At 42.5% G+C, this 18,000-nt stretch overlaps 2 protein-coding genes across 8 annotated transcripts in view; one reads left to right on the top strand and one right to left on the bottom strand.

Moving 5' to 3' along the window:
- LOC143300725 (putative Nudix hydrolase NudL) overlaps window positions 1-18,000 on the bottom strand; it is a 59,876-nt gene that overhangs the window by 11,620 nt on the left and 30,256 nt on the right. Inside the window, exon 1 of one of the 3 annotated variants that reach the window (XM_076614611.1) lies at window positions 2,637-2,742. The exons of 1 other annotated variant lie outside the window; for it this stretch is intronic. Coding sequence is in view for 1 of the 2 variants with exons in the window: in XM_076614610.1 (XP_076470725.1) it covers window positions 1,617-1,651 (35 nt within the window). In the remaining variant the exon portion in view is untranslated. Of the gene's footprint in view, window positions 1-1,616; window positions 2,023-2,636; window positions 2,743-18,000 lie in introns of those variants that run through there. One more of the 3 variants, XM_076614610.1, reaches the window with a different exon arrangement.
- Window positions 2,886-18,000, top strand: part of LOC143300724 (uncharacterized) — a 94,311-nt gene continuing 79,196 nt past the window's right edge. For all 5 annotated transcript variants that reach the window (XR_013057686.1, XM_076614603.1, XM_076614606.1 and 2 more), the window contains exon 1: window positions 2,886-3,026. The gene's annotated coding sequence lies outside the window, so the exon portion shown is untranslated. The remainder of the gene's footprint in view (window positions 3,027-18,000) is intronic.

Raw genomic sequence — 18,000 nt, 5'->3', positions numbered from 1 at the left:
AAAGGAAAAAGAGATTCAAAACAAGCTGGTTGTTCTGCAAAAAGAATCCTCTATTATATTGCCAGTTTTGCTTTTGGGGTTTAAAGCGTACATGAGCACCAACACAACTCGACAGCAGCTGGGCAGACCAGCTCAAACAGGAATTCTCTCTGACTGGTAAACAAATGCATATACATGCAGTGTGACATGCACATGGGTGTGAAATGAGGTAGCATCAACACCCATTACGGCCAACCGACTGACCGACATCAGGCGTAATTAGCTCATTAGTGTCAAGGCTGAATTTAACAAATATGCAATGCTTTCTTTCAAGGCCGTACACATAGTATGGCCCCTCCACCTTCCCCCGTTTTTTTTTGTTTTTTTCAAATACTTTTTCTTTTCTTTTCTTTTCATCTGTCTCCATACACTGACCAAGCTGACAATGTCTGTTACGTCCCTAACAACATTTGACCTCAACAGAATTAACGTTTATTTTATTTTATTATTTTAAATTTAAATCTACATAAAGGGTGTGAGCGTGACAATGAACTCAAAATATCGCTGCGTGGGCATAAACTTGACTCAATTTATACAGCCCCTTGGGTTTTGTGAGTTTAGGGCAGGGTAAGCTGTCCCTAAGTTAGAGACGTGAAGAGTGTCCCTGTTTTCCACGCGAATGGAGCGATGTCTGTTACACTCCTACACGGACAACCTGTCTTTTTTTTCTTTTCTTTTTTCCTTTTTAAACCCTGTCCATAAACGCTTGGCTTCTTATATTTTGGGGATGCGCTCAACCCGTTGATGCGTAGACGTAACACATAGAAAGAATGGGAAGGCAGGAGACAGACAGACTGACTGACAGAGCATTACCTGAATCCATTACTCTCTATAGCCTTCGGAAGTGGGAGGTGCATCCAAGGACTTCATATATAAGTCCGTGGGTGCACTCCTTTCGCGACGCACGTTGTTATTTGAACAAGCAAATGTGATAACGCTTGAGTGGTCGTCATGGCCAGTGCAGGGAAATGGTCGAGCAAGGTGATCCAGAGAAATCAACCTGTCGATCGTATTATTGCATTCTTCACAGCCCAGCTGACCACGGGGGTCATTTACAGGCTGTAGCTGTGACGACAACACGTACACAATACTGTATATAACATTTATGCAACATACTAAATTCTGCACGCGCGCGCGCACACACACACACAAAACGCTTTTCAAAACTAACACGTTTTCTCCGCTGGGTTGATTGGTGAACAATGGCTTTCGTCCACCTATGAGCAGTTGACCAAAGGGCATATATCGATGGATTGTTAATCTTCAAATCTACAGCTCTTCAGACATGAACGCGATTGTTTGTTTGTTTGGTGTTTTTTTGTGTGTGTGTGTGTTTTATCAATGTACCACGTGGCTGGGGATGAAAAAAACAAAAACAAAAAAAAGACAGATGATGTTCAAAGGCCAAATGACCTCAGTTTCGTTCAGTGAGTTCCAAGCCTTGTTAAACAAGACTGTGTGACTAGTTAAAAACTTATTTCAAAGCTCTGAGTTAACCATCTGCAGGCTAATAATTACGGTCAATCAGAAATACACAGTCTTCCTGTCAAAACTATTCACAGCAATAATATACTTACGTCTGGCGTGGTACAAGTTGATCGGGCCTTGCCATCTTCACACAGATGGGACATTCCGCGCGTGTTACGACGTATCACCCCTACACCCCATCCAGTACGAGAACAATAAACGATCGCATTATCTGCTGCACACAGATCATACTTTTACCTCGTGCGACCCCTTATCGATCAGGGTTTGTTACTACGTGGGTAAATCCCGGGACACCATTCTAGGCTCCCTGGTTCGAATACTGCTCGGTCTAAGACTTTCCCCCATTTATGTGCAGACCTGCTGACGCCTTGATCCCCCTCATGTGCCATGAAGAGCAAAAACTATTGTCATTCCACGTCAGAGTTTGGCGTCTTACAGAAACAAATAGACCCAGCATATTTTTACATATACCACTTCTGTAAACGGAGTACTGCTGGCTAATAATAATTTTTTTTTAAATAAAAGGAAAAAAAAGAAGAAAGCAATACGCGTATATTTCCAACAAGACAAAACGAGTGTTGTAGTCCACAGGATTGCAGAAAAAAAAATAGTGATCTATATCAAGGTCGCCGTATGGGGAATTGACTCTCGAACACACTAAAAAAAAAAAAAGAAAAAAAAAAGTTGTAACTGTTTCCTTCATGCACTTGGTGGTGAAGGTCAGGGTTAATACAATCCACAAATCGCATTAAAAACACCCTCAGGTCAGCCCAAATCTGTGACCACGTGTAGATCCCGAAACAGACTCACAGAATAGACAGGTGGACAAACTTACTCAGAAATGCTCAAGCATGTGCACGAGCTCAACAAATTCCGTGCCATAAACCATAAACTCGGACAAGTCTAAACCGATCACACACACACACACAACTGCGCTGTGCGCACACGCGCAAGCAATTCATCATTTCATGAATGAATTCTGACCACAGTAGATAGAAACATACAAACATAGACAAGAACGACACAGAGAGAGAGAGAGAGAGAGAGAGAGACAGAGGGAGGCTTAAAGTTGCTCGTGCGCGCGCGCGCACACGTACACACATTGTTACCTGAACTGATTGGAGTTCGTGACCTAAGACGTCAGCAACAGCCCTTCAAAAAAACAACCAGCCACGTTAAGTTTTAAAACAGTTTTTTTTTCTTCTTCTGCTTTGCCCCGAAAAGATTGCGGACCTTGGCCTCGGCACAGACGAATCCTTTTGGCGGGTTGTGATAAGATCACGTGGCGTTCCGAACCTCGCTTTGGAGGCGTGCAAAAAGAGTAGGGCAGTTAAAATGAGAGTGAGGCAAAAGGGGCCCAAGACTTGGCTTCTGCGATATGACGACAGCACTCGGCCTGTCATGATGGGCGTTCTACTCGGAAGGTATCGCAGCGCTGATAAACACTTCGACGACGAGTTACGATCACCTAGCATCAAATCCGCCGGCTTCTCATAAAGGTAATGATTGTGGATCAGCGTTGCGCGTATTCGCCAAGTCAGGAAATGTCATTGTAGCAATTCCAGAAGAATTCTTTTTTTTAAATCATGATGTTTCTTTGTTGTGGCTCATTTATGTTTTAAAATCATTCTTCAGTGTAAACGACACATGGTAAGCTATTCCATGCTGGTTAATGTCTTCTTCTGATTTTCGGTTCGTCTTATCTCTTTTTCTGTTTGTTTGGGTGAAAAAAACAAAAACAAAAAAAAAAAACAAAAAAACAACCACGGTCAGATGATGATAAGTTTTTATGGTTCTAAGAAATTTGCTTGTTCAATTTATATAGATTTGTGAGATCCTCCAAGTACCGGATACATTTTTTGTCTGAATAGTTGATTGATTTGTGTGTGTATGTATATATATATATATAGAGAGAGAGAGAGAGAACTTTTAAACTATCTCATTCGGGTCTGCATCGGATAAAATGCTCAAGCCGTCGCAGTTCATTTAAAGTGGTAATTGTTGATCCACCTTTGACAATGCAGACACACGCACTGAATTTGTCACAGACCTGATGTCCCAACAATTAAGATAAACAGTTCGTATTTTAATGTCAAATCTTTAGTCACCTTTCTATGTCCTTAAAAAAAAGTAATGCCCATGACGCAGCTGAGGAGGTCTGTGACTGCTCCAATCGTGAAATGTGACAAGCAGTCATCTTGACCGCATCTGCAAACTGTTCCTTTTCTGCAGACCAGCGGTCTGTCTGCCCGTTTGTTCACCACGATAACTATCTACATACAATAATGGTCAGCACTGACCCAAGAACGTGTCTGGATTTATCTGTCAACTTAGCCGTCTGTCTGTCCGATCTGTCTACCTGTCTCACTTCTGTCTCACATATCTACCTCCAAACCCACACACCTACCTGCCTGTCTATCTAGTAACTTACCTGTCTGCACACACACACACACACACACTCTCTCTCTCTCTCTCTCTCTCTCTCTATCTATCTATCTATCTTATTGTGTAAGTGAAACTGATGTCATTTGGTGAGTTATTTTTGCGGTCTATCTGTAGAATATCTTTCGCTAATTGCTTATCAACCCTCCCCCAAATTCCCAAAATATGCATTAAACACACACACACACACACACACACACACACACACACACACACACACACACACACTCTCTCTCTCTCTCTCATTGTCTGAAATTGGGCGTACTGGAGAAGATGAGACACCAACCCTGTACAAGTCTGACGGCAACAGGCGATGAGATCTGATACATTTTTTTTTTATTTCCGTAACACATAACGACTATTTCGGATCCGAAAAGCGCACTGATAATGTATAAACGGTCTCTGTGAAGTTTGACGGTGGAGATGACAACTGCTACACAAGAGAGATCTGTGGAAAAGGATGGGGAGGAAACATAGAGACAAAGAATGAGATTAACGAGACACGGAATGAGACAAAGTCAGAGAGAGAGAGAGAAGCAGAAAAGGGCAGACCGAGAGAGAGAGAGAGTGGTAAGTTGAGACATGAACACTGAAACCATACAGAAAGTCAAAAGCCCATTAAGCATACAACTCCAAAAAGGAACAAAATCAGCAACAAAACACATAAATTATAATAAAAATCGGCGATAAAGAGATATAGTACAGAAAGAAAGATAGGCACGCAATCAAGTACGCACGCACGCGCTTTCGGGTCACCCCCCGCCCTCACTCTCTCCAAAAAGAAATCGCCTCACTGGGAACAAACGAACAAACACCCTGACGGTACACATGCAGCCCTGCGTCATGCTCGTGCAAGGATAGAGTGACCCCAAACTGCTGCATGCTTATCGCTGACCTTTGGGCCTTCGTCGTGGGAGTCTTTGTCTGTGTGACAGATGGCACAATTTTCATTTTATTTTTATGTTATTTTATTTCATGTTGCTTTATTTTGTCTGTCCTGTGACGCACTTGCGAGGGACCCATTGTCCCCGTTTGTGTGTGTGCGGGAGGGGGGGGTGGGGGGGTGGGGGGGTAAGTGCATGCATGCGCGTGTGTGTGTGTGTGTGTGACAGGACTGTAAAGTGGGCAAAGAATACGGGTACAGTTCGCCAGCACTACACTTTATATAAAATATACATCTTCTAATTCTAGCACACGTTAGAGAACAACATTCTGGATTATATCCGACCAAATGAGACGAAAGTTGATAAATAGTAAAAACAAAAAAAGTTTCCAGATGATTATAAGCATCACGTGTATAATATATTTTCAGCTTTAAGACAAATAAATGAGCTCCACTTCATGTACATATCCCTCCCAAATTTCACGAACAATGCCACAAGTAATCATGGTCGAGTTAACAGTTCCGATACTGCCTGGCAGCGACTGAGTAATACTATGAAGTCATTTTGGTTAAACGACAATGTAATGGTGGTGACTGAATAATGCTAAGGGGGGACATACTTTTTTCCGCCGTCATCTGGAAACAGTTTCCGGTGTCCCGTATCCAGTTGTCTCGAAAAGGTCACTTCAAAATACTCGCGAACGAGAGAGAGGGAAGGATATAGAAGGAGACAGAGAGGAGGGAGTTAGGAGAGAGACAGACAGAGAGGGAGAGAGGGGAGAGGGATATATATATATTGAGAGAGAGAGAGATTGATATATATATATATATATACAGAGATAGTGACAGACAGAACGTGGGGGAGAGCGATGGAAGCTGGCTAGCTTGGGAGAGAAACAGAGGCAGAGAGAGAGAGTGTGTGTGTGTGTCTACAGACAGCCTCACTAAATGTTTGTACATGATAATAACCATTATTACAATTACATAAACCGATATAATGAGGTAAATAACTCTGTGTGTGTGTGTGTGTGTGCGCGCGCGCGTGAAGAGAGAGAGAGAGAGAGAGAGAGAGAGAGAGCCAGGTCATTAATTTCATTCTTATTGTGCACCATATGTTCCCTGATGAGTCAAACACTGCTCAGTACAATCACGATACTGTTCAACTCTTTCTTTTTTTAATCGCAAGACATGATAATTCTCGTTAGTCATACATACACTCCACGTCACCAGAAGTCTGCTGAGCTCAACATAAGTTACCAGCTTGCTTTTCGGTTCAGTTGTGGACCCAACTCGAAAGAATACGTATCAAGGTTAGTATTCAACGGGGAATACTTTGAAAATGCATTACTAGTGTATGCGTCACTATGTATTACTAGTTTATGTAATTAATTAATAGATATAACAGATATAAACGAACATTAACCAACTTTTTATTTTTTTTATTTTTTTTTTTTTACAAGAGTGTGAAGATTCGAAACCGTAGTTGTTGCTTTATTTCTTCTTCTTCTTCTTTAAAAAAAAAAAAAAAAAAATTTGTGTGTGTGTGTTTTTTTTTGTTTGTTTGTGTTTTTTTTCCCTCTCTCTCACAACTTGTGATATTCCGGTCTGATAATAACACTACAGTGAATGCTATTACTGCTTACATAATTTTATCACTGATGTTTTGCGTGGGAGGCCCTTAGCCGGTGAAGATGCTGATCTGGCACAGGCCAGACCTACTAATGGATTGTGTTGCGTCCGTCGAAAGAGCCGGGTTACACCTTACGTCAGTGGGGATACGTTTAACATAAAGCACCGTCTGCGGTTTGAAGGAAAAGTTGGAAGATCCTGACATTCAAGTTCAGTTTGGCGTAAGAAAGGTTGGACGAGTGTTCATTTTCTCCGAGATGAAGAAAACTTTACGCGAGACTCTTTATTCTGGGGAGTAAATGTTGGTGTGAGGGTGCCTTTACTTGTGCTGCATCTGGGCAGGTGAAAGTCCTTCAATGCAGTTTAAAGTGTCTTCTCGGGGCCGTTCAAGATAACATGTTTTGAAATGGGCAGTTCCAAGGTCGGCAACTAAAACAACACAGTCGGGAACAAACACTTTACTGCTGACTAAGTGAAGGCAAATTATACATACCATGTTTTCCTGATACCACCCCCAATCCAACAGTCCCCCCCCACCCTCCGCCCCCTCCACAACTATCTAATTGCTGGAGGAAGTTAACATTTTTCATCTGATTTATTCCGCCAATTGTGGTAAACATGGTTTGTAAATAGGTTTTCTTTTAAATTCTACTGATTAATTGACTGATCTTGATTGATCTATTCATTTATTTACTGTTCTTTTTTTTCTTTTCTTTCTTTTTTTCTTTTTTTCTACTAATTCACTTATGTTCATCTATTTCTCACCTCTGGGTTTCTGTTTTCAATTGTTTGGTTTCTGTCGTGCTTTCAGTTCGAAGTTGAGATGACCCGCGCAGTCTGGAACCGTGAACCGTGAAGCAAGGGGAAAAAAACTTAAGAGCGTAAACACGGGAATTGAACAAAAGAGAAGGCATTCTGTTTACTCTAAGTGGACATGGGAAAATGGGAAAGGAGCATTTTCATTTAAAATAGTAGTGAACAGACGCACAGCGGAAAAAGCGTTCGGTTTGTGTGTGTGTGTGTGTGTTATTCATTTTTTTATTTTTAACAATGACTAAACGCGGGGTAACGAGGACAAACGTGCCTTTTTTCCTCCCTTGTGGACACTGGAATAGAGGAAGTGGTACTGAAATACAAAACATTTTTTTTTTTTTAAATCCCCTTAAATTTCCATTCAAACCCGAGAAACTTTCACTTCTCTGTGGAAAATCCGCCAGAGAAAATTGATACAGCTTTTTCGCCCTGAGAAGTGTATACTTCTGAACACGGAAGTCAGTGGCAAATTAAAAATGCTCCTCTACACATGAACGAACACTGCGCAGCCTGTTCAGCTAATGGGATCACTCGACAGGAAAAAGTGGCGGGGAAAACACCGTGACTGACTGTCTCACGTTTCGGAGAATGCGGAAATAAGCATCTTCCCCGTGATACTGAGTCAGTGGAATTCTCTGCTACCATCGATATACTGCTATTTCTCGGCTGGTTGTCAGGCAACGTTCTCGTAGGAAATGGCTGTGTAATACACCGATGTATCCTGTTTCGCAAAGTTCGGCCACAATCTTTCAAGCATCATTATTATCGCTACCGTTGTCCGAATGGCCCCGTCCCCGTCCCCCCAAGCCCCCTAAAAGAGGCACTGGCAAAAGTTGCCAGGTCCTACTATTCAGGGCAACCACTAGATCATATTTGGCGGACGTATTGTATAGTAGGTTATGGGTTGAAAAGCACTGTTCCCCCGGAGTTCACTCACAACAGCGCTGTCTCCTTGGCATTCGAGTGACATTTGAGGAACGGAGCTAGTATCGTACAACATGAGGGGGACATCGCTGGCAGACCCCCCCGGCGGGGTGATTGTATGACTGACGTGTCCCTTGTCAAGTTGTGTGTGGACGACTTGAACTATAGAGACGTGTCAATCGACATAGGGGTTTGGGAGGTGGGGTTGGCTCGTCAGGTGTAAACGTTTCCCATGATAAGATAGGAATTGAAGTTGTGTGTGTGCACGTGTGTGTATGTGTCCGTGCATGTGTGTGTGTTTGAGTGTGTGTGAAAGAGAGAGAGAGAGAGAGAGAGAGTGTGTGTGTGTGTGTGTGTGTGTGTTGTAGATGTTGAGTTTTACGACCTGTTGGCTGGTACCCTCATGCTCAAGTTTATCAGGGCTCGTGTATTGGTTTTGTGAGTGTTTCGTTGTTCGAGGGTTGGGGCGAGTTCCAACTGTCAGTCCGGGTGGGAGGTCCCCATTGCCTCTTGCGTTCGATTTGTGTGTGCGGTTTTTGTTGTTTTTTGTTTGTTTGTTTGTTTTTGTTTGTTTGTTTGTGTGTGTGTGTGTGTGTGTGTGTGTGTGTGTGTGTTTTTTTGTCTTGTTTTTTTGCTGTTGTTTATTAAACATCGCCAGTCATCAGAAGCCTTAAAATATACTGTGTAACACTCAACCATCAGTCAGACAAAATGCCAATCAATACAACACAGGACTCCATAACACATTACGATGCAGGACCTATAATGTCGCCAAGTCAACAAAATATCACTCGCCACGACCAGTGTCTACAACGAAGCTGCCCTATATATTATACACTAGTGTGTCGCCCTCCTGGTTGAATTGAACTGCCTGTCGTTCGTGGCTTGTCCTTTGTGTTGTTTGACTGCGTTCAGTTCTGTGCATGGCACTCTCGGGTTACTTTCCGACATTATTGCATTATTATAGATAATGGCTGTCTGACAATGAAATGTCTGTTTTCCTAAGGTTCCGTTCCCGCATTGCCCCTTCCTGCCACCCTCTCTCCCATTGTCTCCATCGGTCTCGCTTTATCTATGTGTGTGTGTGTGTGTGTGTGTGTGTGTTGCTACTGTTGTATCTATATGTGTGTCTGTCTTTGTCTGTTTGTCTGTCTGTCTATCTGTATGTGTTTGTGTGTCTGTATGCTTGCGATGTAAGCTGGTGCATTTTTTGACTGCGCTGTCACTTTTTTTTTTTAACTTTAGTTACACTTTTTGAACAATTTTAAGCTCAGCGAAGCAGGTCAAGATTTTTTTTTTTTTTCTGTTGAGTAGTTACTCATTTCCGTATCTCCAGGATTTAGGTCTCTGCTTACCAAAGAAAGGGTAAAAACCAAATAGCAATGGGTCCAAAGGAATAGCGCTTTGCTGGAAGAAACTGCTCCGTGTGCCCAAACCCGACCAGTTAAGTCCTTTGGGAATAGAAACACAGACCAGACGCTGAGTAAACAAAAAGGATGGCCCGGCCTGCTCTCAAACCTTCTTTGAGAGGGTGACTTGTAGTGAGACAAGTTGACAGAGCGAGTTTAAGTATCGTAGGTATTTTTCACATACACACACACACACACACACCTACACCTACACACACTCTCTCTCTCTCTCTTTGTATAAAAGCGTTCCGCAGTCCCATTCCACCCCATCCCACACCCCAACACACATGACACAAAAAGAGGTACACACTGAGGCACGGAGGGAGAGTGGCAATGCGAAGTAGTACACGGTGACGGTTGGGGCTCGGGTGATTGTATTGGCTCTTTGGCGGAACAAAAGATGGCCAGCCAAACCGACCAGGCAGGTGACTACTATAAAGACTACAGCTTTGAACAGCTTGACCTTCAGGGCGAAAAGCCTAGGTCGTTACACTCTACCCTACTGCCACTTCAGGTGTGGCCGCCAGGAAGTGACAGTGTTACATAACGTGTGACCGCTACAGGGTGGGCCTACGTGTTAGTCTGCATCATTGGACTCGTTTGACAGCATGGCGAGTATTGGAATTTCGTTCTGTTTTGAAGTAAAAGGATGTGCTTATGTGCAAACCGCGCGCTTCTGTGCATAATCGCGCACTTTTGTGTATGGTGCGCTTCTGAGTATCGTGTGCTTCAGTGTTAATTCATGTGCCCGTAGGCGAGCTGGGAAAAAAACGGGAAAGGATGTTTCAATACCTAACTCGAATCCATGAACAGTCCTGTATACATACGCACGCGCGTATTTGTTTATGCATAAAATGTTCATTTTTTATGGAAATCTTACTCGCCTTGCAACAAAACGATCTAGGCAGGCATATAATATTATATATCTGATGTTTGAAACACACACACACACACACTTTAACTTTAAGATGCACTCCACATTGAACACCGCGCTTCATCCACTCCCTCCTACTTTGATAAATCCACGGCACAGTCTCGAACCAACCAAGCCTTGCAATGTTTTCCCGCGATTCGACATTTGACACTGTACAAACCACCTTCTCTAGAACCATTAACCGGTGTCGCGACATTGGAGACACCAACACTGAAGCCGTTCGGCTCTACCCGCGATACTGCAGAACTGGGTGAAAACTAGTGGTCAAATCCCCGCAGCCGGTTGATCGCACACCCTGTCCCATTTCCTCATCACCACGTGCGACACCGGATATGACGACACAGTTTCAGTTTCCAGCGTGCGGACTGATCTGTACACGCGGCACCACATATGCTGACACAAAACAAACCAAACCAAAACAAACCAAACAATAGAGGGGAAAAAAGCATTACCTTCGCATAAACCCAATGGGCTAGTTAGTTCGTGGGAGTGTATCCTAAGTTTGTATACATAAAAAGATTGAACATGAAATAATTCAGTAAAAGAAAAAAAAGAATTTCTGACGACACAAAGGAGGGAGAGTTCACCAACTGAGAACGTTTCTGATTGGCTGTTTGAAAATGACGCTGATATTGGTGCTGTGCCCATTGTCGGTCTGTAAACCGGTGGCGGCACTGCCGTTTGTGAACTTCTTCAGAGAGAAAGCTGGACTAAAAAAAAAAAAAAAAAAAAAAAATCCTAACAGCACAGAAACAGACAGGTCGACTGAATTTCAATTTCATGAAATTCACCTGCAAAATCCACCCCAGCCTCAGTTTTTGTTCATTTGAAGTTTCAAGGACGTATCGAAGTTTGCACAAAGACGACATAGTTTTTGGTAAGTAGATTTGGCATATTCTGAGCCAGCTTTTCAAGTTAAACGGCATGCAAATTTCGTTTCCAGCATGCTTGTTTCGTTTTATGTTGTTTTTCCTCCAGAAGTGTGTGTCATGTAAACCTTTCATCGGGATTCAATAATTTCGTATTCAATTTGATAATTTGGATGATTTCATAACCCCCCCCCCACCACCGCCCCCCACCCCGTCCCCCACCCCTCGGCATACTTCGAGCAATCTTTCCGTCAGTCTACAGCAGTGAGTCCACCTGCAATGTTCATTCGTGTTACTGAGGAAAATTATTCATTATTAATCCGTGTCGTGTAAATTTTCTAGGAAAATCATTCACTGTAAAGTTGTGTCATGTTTTCAATAGGCTTCTACATTTTCATAATTATCGACAATATCGACACTGAGTTTAAAAACAAACACTAACAAAAAGCAACCGAAAAATATCTTATTTAGTTATTAATATCCTAAATGAACCAGAGATTTTTTCAGCTATTGTAGTCATGACAAACTGTTCACACAATGTACTGTGGTCCTGTACATATCATCAGTACAGTCGTCCACACAGTAAGGTGTGGGAGGTGTGTTGTGTAATCAGTACCTGTCACTGTCAGCCTCGTACTGTGGAGTGGGTGACACGGCCCATGAACGAGTCTGCTGACCTACCCAACTTTGTCACTGTGACACACTTCGTTGACCGGTTTCAACAGCTGCCTGCGCTGGGCGGTCATTAGAGGCTACCTAATAGGCTCCCCAGGCTTGACCAGCTCGTACGGTTTATGTGTAGATCAGACACAGTCTTTAAAGGGCATTATTGGTACTCCGCATGTGTACGCACATAAAGGGGTGAAGGCACCAACATATACTTAAGTTGACCGGGAGAAAGGGAAAACGGATTTCCGATACTAGAACCGAACCTTGGAATCCTCCATTTGAAACCCAACATTCTAACCATTGAATTTTTTTTTCCAACAGACGTGGTGCAGCGTATATATAGATAAGTTCGCAAGCACTGAAACCTTCTTGAAACCAAAACTAACCATTCGGCGCAAGGTGCCAGTCAAGCTGATTTTGACGTGACTGCCATGTCCAGTCGCCTGCACTGAACGGTCACCTGTTTGTTATTTGTTGTTTGTTTGTTTTTGTTTCTTAAGGTCAATTTTGATGCCAATAACTGAAAATATGCCGTATAAGCCGCATACAACATCATTACATTTCAGTATTTTAAACAATATAAAAAATATCCCACTGATGAAAGTGTAACTGGATATCTATACCCTGGACAAATATACATGCTTGGCAAAAGTAACAAAATGGTAAATCCATAGCCTAGTCAACACAAACTGAAAAATTTCAAGAAAGCAGCAAAATGATGTCTCTATACCCAAGACAAATCGTGAAGGTTCCTCTGGAAAGTAACGGAATTATGATTTTAATTTGACCTTGGCAGATAGTGAATGCTTACCGAAAGCAATCGATTTCCAAACAGGCCATTTGAAATGGGTCATTTCTCAAAATGTCCCGGTCCATATCTGCTCCTGGTATATATGTCAAACCACTCTGGGCTGATTATAGCCACAGAGTATGATTATGTCAAACCACTCTGTGCTGATAATAGCCACAGAATATGATCATGTCAAACCACTCTGTGCTGATTACATTCTGTGCTGATTATAGCCACAGAGTTCATCTCGCACAATGAAAAATGGCGACACAATATATGTTACTGCGACTTGTCAGGACAACACAGCACGCCTGCATTCCCAGGCATGCTTGACATCATGACCTCATGACATTTGTGACAGAGCTATTGTCCAGTTTTGTCGACTTCTAACTGTAGATTATAAGAATGACAATAATGATAATGAGGACAATAATAATAATTAAAAAGGCTCTAACCATACCATCCTCAATCGTCCTGAATTACTACATAAGGAACAAAGACAAAATCAGACAGATAGCAAATCCTGCTGCAGTGCAGCGAGCAGATGTGAGAGAGACAGACGGACAGACAGACAAAGAGAGAGAGAGAAGGATGGAGGACGGGGTCCAGAGGTAATAGTTAAACTCTTCCCTATAACCTAAGCACTGAAAAACATAACTTGCGCTGAGTACAGTCTGTAGTGGACGTGACTGACTGATTCACAACATAATGTTTGAACCTAAGATACCTTTCTGCTCAACAGTTAATGACGATGGGAGGCTCTATAATTTGGCATCCATGAACATGTGTTATGTTCTAATATACATTTATTTATTCATCTTCTGAATTATTCCTTTCGATCAAGTGTCTTCTTCTTCTCTTCCTCCTCCTCCTTCTTTTCATCTTCTTTTGGTCACTCTTCCCATTCTCCCCCCCCCCCACCTCCCGCACTCTCCCCTCCAGTCCCTAAACTGCATCCCATCCTCTTCCTCTCCCAGTATTCCCTTGTAACTTTGAAGTTTTTTAGGACAAAGAATTAAGGACTGGTGTTTTCTATTTATTCTACTGTTGTTGTTGTTGTTGTTGTTTTGTGTGTGTAAATAGTCAAGAAGAAAAACACACACAACAGTTTGGTAAGTGGGAAGAGCGGAATGAGGACGGTGGGTGTGGGGGGCGGTTTGCGGTTTGTTGAAATGAAAGGAGGTGGAAGGGTCTATTATCTGGTTGGAGGAGGAGGGAGGAGGGGAAGAGCACTGGACGCTTGTAGTGCGCCACCAAATCGCGTCTTGTTTGACAGCACCAACAGGGTTAAAAACCTCCCCTTATTGGTCACTTCCCATGTCCACAGTCAATGCATAACGACAGGGAGCTACTGGCTTTTATGTAGAGTCGAGCTGTTACTGCTAAGTATGGGGGAGCTTTTATGGACGTGGTTAGGTAATATCCTCTCCGTTTAGTGCTGTGAGCATGCTGTCTGTCTTTCTGCCCGCTTCTCTGTCTGTCTCTCTCAATTCTCTCTCACCGGCGCGTTAGGTTATGTTGCTGTCAGGTATCTGCCTAGCAAATGTGGTGTAGCGTATAATCTATATGGATTTGTCCGAACGCAGTGACGCCTTGAGAAACTGAAACTGGAACTCTCTCTCTCTCTCCTCTCTGACTCAGTTACCTCTCTGATTCAATTCTCCACCACCCCCACCCCTACTCTCCACCGACGACTCTCTCTCCCCCTATCTCAGTTCTCTGTATCTCCCCTACCCTCTCTCTGTCTCAGTTCGCTATCCACTGTCATCCCATTTTTCTTTCCCTATGCATTTTCCATGTAAAATATGCCGGACTGCACCGCTGTGAAACAGTATCACAATAACTAGACCAAAGACGCTATATATATATATATATATATATATATATATATATATATATATATATATATATATATATGTCTGTTTGGTGAAATTCACATAGGCCGCTCCAAACCGTGGAATGATGCATAATTGAAAAGCACGCGCGTACATCATGTCCTCGTGAGTTCACTGATGGTGAGAGTGCGAGCCAATAATCCACACAATTCTACTGCTGCCTTAATTGCTGCTGTTCTGTCTTCATTCATTGTATGGTCCTTCATGACATGTACACACCGACTCCGTTGAGACCTGCAACATCTCCATATTCAGCTCTAGAGCTGTAGGCTGTGGGAATACAGAGCGGAAACAAGGAGCAGATAGCCTCTTGTTGAATTACTACTGTCACCTTTTCGTCACACACACTAGCATGCACGCATGCACGCAAACATGCACGTCGACATCAGCAGCAAGCACACGGTCAATACGCAGAAGAATGTTGTCCTGGAAGCATCAGCGTCGTTAAAATCGACTGTGTATGAAGTCACAATGAAATTTCAGATTACAGATTTTCATGATGAAACTTCAAAGTGGATGAAGCCATGACCAACATACAAAAAAGTGTATAAAGTCAACCAGAGACGAGAAAAACTACTGTTCTACGAGGTGAAACTAAGGTATAACTAGTGCAACCCCCTCTCCCCTCACTCCTCTCTCAGCTCACCACATCCAACACATGCACATCGAACTCAGAGCAAATGCTGGTGGGTCATTTTCCTCCAACCCCCCACCCCCCCAGACCCCCCCCCCCCTCCACACACACACCCTCCGCAACACACATACTACTTTTCTGCACAGGCACATATTCAATTTATATATAGACACTGACACTCCAGTACATGGGCCGGATGCAAAAGGACAGGAAGCTATGAAAACAGCAGTGTGACAGATGGTTGTCATCGGCATTCCATCACACTGACTGTGTTTTCAAACAACACAGTACTGTGTCTGCACTGTCCGCATCGCTCTCTGACACAGCACTGCTCTCACGCTAATAACGTCAGAGCAACTGACAGGAGTTAAGTAGTAGAGAGAGAGCTATCCAGAACTCTGTGACAATGCGCGCACGCTTTGGTACTGCACCAGTGACGCTGTGTACGTTCATAACTCACTGCATGCATGAACCGTAGGGTCACTTCACTCGTTGGTTCTCCAGAGAGATGGTGAGTGTGCTTGGGGGGCTGGGGTGGGGGTCTCAGAGGGGGTTCGGAGGAAGGGGGGGGGGGGGCGTAAATAAACGTGGGGTAATGGTTGGAAAGGGGATTTCATCATATCCATGACATAGCTATGCCATCATACTATCATTAAGTTATGCAGCATAAAATCGTTTATGGATGCAACTTGCGCAAAACTGTAATGATTTGTACTTATATTTGACTTTCGGTGTGTCATTAAACAATAAACAAATGAAAACCGTATTTAACAACCACCACCACAACAAAAATTAATAGCAGTTTCCATTTGTTTACCTATGGCTTGCCTGCTTTTGTTTTCCTCACGATCAGTTTGTTGTCAACAATATCGACAGATCATTTAACGTGCCGCTAAATAATAGACACTGTCCGTCCCACATGACGGCTGTTATTTTTCCAGTGAAGAACAAGCGGCGCAGAATACCAATGATGAGGACTTGTGTTCTGTATGAAAGGTGGTTTGACAATACACAGTACTGTCAAGCAGAAAACGTGTTTGAACTGAAGTGGACACCACACTATAAAAATTTAATAAAAAAAATAAAAAAAAGAGTTAAAGAAGAAATCGCCAGAGTAAACAAAAAAGGCCATCACAAAACTTTTTTTCATAGAGATTTAGAAAACCCCAACCCCTCTTCCCATACCCCACCCCCCCTCTCTTTCTCATGCAAAATTAATGGGACAAAGAGATTGAAAGCAATAATGAACTGGGTTTGAGTCTGTCTCTCTCCCTTCCACTCTCTCTAATACCAATTGAGCTAAACAGCTTCAAAGCAATACACTTAGTTCTAGTCTGTCTGTCTGTCTCTCTCTCTTTGAAACAGTAAGTCAGTCTGATAGTAGAAAACTTTTAAAAAAAAAAAAAATTTTTTTTTTTTTTTTTTTTTTTTTTGGCTCACATGTGTGTTTGCACACATCGTGGCTCACATGTGTGTTTCCACACAACATGAGACTATGTAATAATATATTTCGAGTGTGTGTGTGTGTGTGTGTGTGTGTGTGTGTGTGTGCAGTAAACTTTAACAAAGTCATCTTATCTTGAAATACTTAGTCTGTCGACGCTAGATTTTACTTTGAAATAGGGAATAATCAGTTCTTTCCGCACGTTCTGTCTATAATGACAATATATTTCTGGGAAGGGCACAAAAATACAAATAATAAGCCAAAATATTTATACGGTCAGGTTACTGTCATAGTTTTATTTCTTATTCACATGACGTAGAAATTTTATCTAACATCCTGACACTGATTAACGGCAGTCGTTTATATCATTCTAATTTGAATATGAACTTCTTTTGTTTAGTATGGAAGTTCCATTCACAATTACATCTTTCAGGAGGAAAATGGGAAGTTACTTTGAGTTTACTATGGGAAATGATTGCTTTTTAACTCACTCAGTACGGCCAGTCCTCTCTTCTCCTCTACACAGACCCCTCGGATGTCCAGTGGGCGTCTGATTGACCCAACCTTTAGCTTCCGTCGTCAGAATTGTGGTATTCTTTGTCAACATTCACGTCTTCAGTATAAGAGCCTTCCGCTTGCAATATTTTGATGACGGTAATTGGGGTGAAACGCTGTTAACGTCGTCTCTTTCGCCGTTCGTATGGAAAGAGTTAAAGGGACCTCTCTCATCTAAGACATGAAATTTTCAAGTATGTCTCAAGACGTAGAAAGGCTTTTTATGTTTCACAGCAGTGAAGGACTTGCGCTATTTAAAACATTCGCTTAATATAAGTGGTCTTTTTTTGCAAAATACTCGTAGACCTTTTCATTAGGCCTAATATCAGTTACTGAATAAGCCAGTATACCAGATTTTTCGTGCTGACATAACATTATTGAAAGGAGGCAGCGAAAGTCTATTTCGTGATTCACTTGTGCGTACGCCTAATCACTTACTGCATAATGTCCTTGAATGACCATCAAAATTAACAGAACGTCTTGCACTTTGCCCAGTTGGGTTCGGAGAAGACGGTTACCCTTAGCTCGCACTACGGACATCCGTTTGAAGACTTTTTATTCTGTGTCAATTTTCGTACCATGC

This window comes from Babylonia areolata, chromosome 26 (assembly GCF_041734735.1).
Source record: "Babylonia areolata isolate BAREFJ2019XMU chromosome 26, ASM4173473v1, whole genome shotgun sequence".
Taxonomy (NCBI): domain Eukaryota; kingdom Metazoa; phylum Mollusca; class Gastropoda; order Neogastropoda; family Buccinidae; genus Babylonia; species Babylonia areolata.
This window is presented reverse-complemented; position numbering and strand designations above follow the sequence as displayed.